Below are 3564 nucleotides of genomic sequence, written 5' to 3'. Positions count from 1 at the left end.
AGGATCGCTTGAGCCCAGGAGTTTGAGGTTGCTATGAGCTAGGATGACGCCACGGCACTCTAGCCCAGGCAACACAGTGAGACTCTGTCTCAAAAAAAAAAAAATACTAATGAACACTTGAAGAAAAAATGAAAAGGTGAGTATCTTTCCCTGAGTTAATATATTACTAAGATAATAAAGACTAACTCCTCTGAAGAGGAAAAGAGTTATATAAACCTAATAATATTTTTTATCCTCACCACACCTACTACAATTAAATGCCAATTCAAATTTATAATCTCAAAGCCAATTCTTCACCCCACCCTGAACAAGTGAATAAAAATGTTCCTTTGTCAAAGTCACCAAAGTGTCAACTAATGCAATTTTTAAAAAAGGCATACAGAAGATAATGGAAGAAAAATAAATTAAAAAAAAAATCTACATGAATCTAGTTCTGATCTGAAACAATAAATGGAAAAACAATTCTTTCATAGTGTTTCTTTTGGGTTGAGTAAAAATGGGCATTACTTTCAAGAAATTAATACTTTATATACAATCTCAGCAACACCCAGTCCAAAGAATTTTGTCAATCAACTATTTTAGGCAGAATTATTCCTAAATTTGAAATAATATTCCTAAATGCTTATTTAATAAAAAATATCTATAGGACATTTATAAGACACAGGGCTAGTGGTTGCAGAGGAATACAAAGGCCTAGATATGATTTCAAGTCTCTCAGGGAGCTTCCACATAAACATAAAGCTGAAACAGACACACAGAAAGAAGCTTTGGAAGAGTCAAAGTAAAGCTTCATTCCAAATGGGGGACTGATAAGGACTTCAAAGAGGAGATGGCAGGTACTGGACCAAAAGGATGAATTTTAATACTACTCAGGGATGAGTGATTCTCAGAAGAGTTGTTAAGGGTACAGAATTACCTAAGGAGTTTTTTCAAACTTCTAATTTCCACACATTCTTCCCCTCCCTGATAATCTCTTCATAAGGCCAGGCCTCTTGGTTGAGAATCACTACAGTGAGAGTCACTAGTACTGCTGAGGAGGTGCTGTGTTATATTCCTTAGGTATGTTGGCAGAAAAAATGTTGATATCATGCTATAAAGCCCTAGAACTCTATTCAGTACTCTGTTTTACTATACAACAAAGTATGATTTCTTGATGAGCTTCTTGCCTGCATGTTTAAGAACAAGAAGTGGATAAATATGATGTGGTAGAGCTCTTCCAGTAAAGACTTTTAAGTCTCATCTGTAAAAAAAATTACATGATGTTTTGAATCCCCTTTTTGTAATTTTTTATACAATCAGAGCAACAGTATGCCCTCCGAGTCTCAGTTTCCTTATATTCAAAATAGGAATGACTTACTCAATGCACTGTGTTACTAGAAACTAAATGAGGTAGTATTTGTAAAAAGGCCTGGCACATAGTAGGTTCTCATAACACTAAAGTTCTAAAATAAGGAGACCTCAAGTCTGATAAAAATTGCAACACAAAGATCGAGCCCTTGAAGAAAAAGTTAGATCATGAACTTCTTCTCTTTTCAAATATTTATCTTAATATTAAACCTAAACTGTTATATAATAATACTGGCATACCTGTTCTACACCTTCTACCTCTGGAATATAAAACTGCAGCATGTTCTGAATTCCATTTTTCAGAGTAATGATTGAACTGGGGCAGCTGGTACAAGAACCTTGGAGTTTTAGCTGTACAATGCCATCTTCAAAGCCTTTATAGATTACATCTCCTCCATCTTCCTGCACAGTCGGCCTATGGTCACAGAATATTTATGATATATTTTTTAAAACAGAAGTTTTCATTGAAAAACTTTAATGCAGCTCAGAGCTTAAATTTTATATTGAAAAAATTCACAAAGTTAGAGCTACTTTTCTAATCAAGAACAATTACTGTGGCTAAGGCTTACTTGTAATTTTAATTTTTTTAACTTTCAATAAAATGTCAAAATTCATTCATACAAATATTTACTTTACTTATTACATTTTCTTTTACTTATTAACAATTTTTTTTAAGCATTTAAGATTTCAAATTTCCTAATAATTATTGTGATTTCACCTAAGATATACTCATTCACTTCTTTTGAGCAAAGGAAGAGGAAGATTGACACCTGCTGGCTTCTTTTTATTCAGGTAAACTTTTCATTGAAATATAACATTAATATAGAAAAATGCATAAAATCATGTATGTACAATTCAATTTTTACAAAGTGAACACACATTCGTGACTACCACCCAGATCAAGAAATAGAACACCAGCATCCAAGAAGTCCCCTCTGTGCTTCCTTCTAATCACTCCCCCAAACCAAACATAACCACTACCCCTATTTCTGTCACCACTGATTAGCTTTGTTTTTGAACTTTGTGATTTATAAATATAAATTCTACTTAGAAATCACATAGAATTTCTCTTTTGTATCTGGCTTCTTTTGCTCGTCATGAAATTCATCTGTGTCGTTGAGTGTAGTACTAGTTCATTCAATCTCATTGCTGCACAGTATTCCATTAAGTAAATATGTCAAAATTTATTTATCCATTTTACTGTAGATGGACATTGGGTTAATAACAGTTTTTGGCTTTTCCAAATAATGCAGCTATAGAGATTCTTATAAATTTCTTTGGTATACATATATATTACTACTGGGAATGAAACTGCTGGATCAAAAATATGAATATGTTCAGATTCAATAGATACTACCAAATTGTTTTCCAAAGTTATATAAACTTATATTTCCACCAGCAGTGTATGAGAGTTCCTATTGCTCCACATCCTCACCAACAATTGGTGTTGTCAACATTAATGGTTTTAACCATTCTAGTGGATTTGTACTAATATTTCATTGTGATTTAAATATTCATAATAACTAATGAGGTTAACCACTTTTTTCATATGTTTAGTAGCTATTTGGTTATTGTCTTTTGTGGAGTGCCTGTTCCAGTCTCTATATGATTGTCTTTTTCTTACCAATTTGTAAGAGTTTTTTATATATATTGTCATATGTGTACTGTAAATATTCTGTGCTTTGCTTTTTTACTGTAAATGCGTCTTTGGATGAAGAGATGTCTTGAAAGAGAAAGTCATAATTTTACTGTAGTCCAATTTATACGTATTTGCCCTGATTTTTCTGTTTTCTTATGTCCTATGGAAAAAAAAATACTTGCCTACCCTGAGGTCATACAGATATTCTATTTCAAATTTCCTTTGTGATTTGTTGATCCATAGGTCTGTTTAAAGAGCATTGCTTAGTTTCCAAATATATATTTTGTAGTTATCTTTTAGTAAGTAATGTCTAGCTTAATCCCATTGTAGTCAGAGAACGATATTCACAATGATTTCAATCCCTGAAACTTGTTAAGGATCGCTTGATGATCTAACATACAGTCTCTTTTAGTACCTGTTCCATGTTTACTTGAAAAGAATACAATTTTATTCTTGCTGAGTACAGCACTCTATTTATGTCAACTTAGTCAAATTTGTTAATCATGTGTTCAAAACTCTCACAGCTGCCGGGCGCGGTGGCTCATGCCTGTAATCCTAGCACTCTGGGAGGCCGAGGC

The 3564-nt window shown here is 33.1% G+C and overlaps 1 protein-coding gene across 1 annotated transcript in view; it reads right to left on the bottom strand.

Annotated features, from left to right (window-relative positions):
* The window catches only part of NFU1 (NFU1 iron-sulfur cluster scaffold), a 44752-nt gene that overhangs the window by 939 nt on the left and 40249 nt on the right, over positions 1-3564 (bottom strand). The window contains exon 7 of the mRNA XM_012646427.1: positions 1588-1762. Coding sequence (XP_012501881.1) covers positions 1588-1762 — 175 coding nt within the window. The remainder of the gene's footprint in view (positions 1-1587; positions 1763-3564) is intronic.

The sequence above is a fragment of the Propithecus coquereli genome, unplaced genomic scaffold (assembly GCF_000956105.1).
Source record: "Propithecus coquereli isolate 6110/MARCELLA unplaced genomic scaffold, Pcoq_1.0 Scaffold243, whole genome shotgun sequence".
Classification (NCBI taxonomy): domain Eukaryota; kingdom Metazoa; phylum Chordata; class Mammalia; order Primates; family Indriidae; genus Propithecus; species Propithecus coquereli.
The sequence above is the reverse complement of the archived record's forward strand: the minus strand, read 5'-3'. Positions and strand labels throughout refer to the sequence as shown.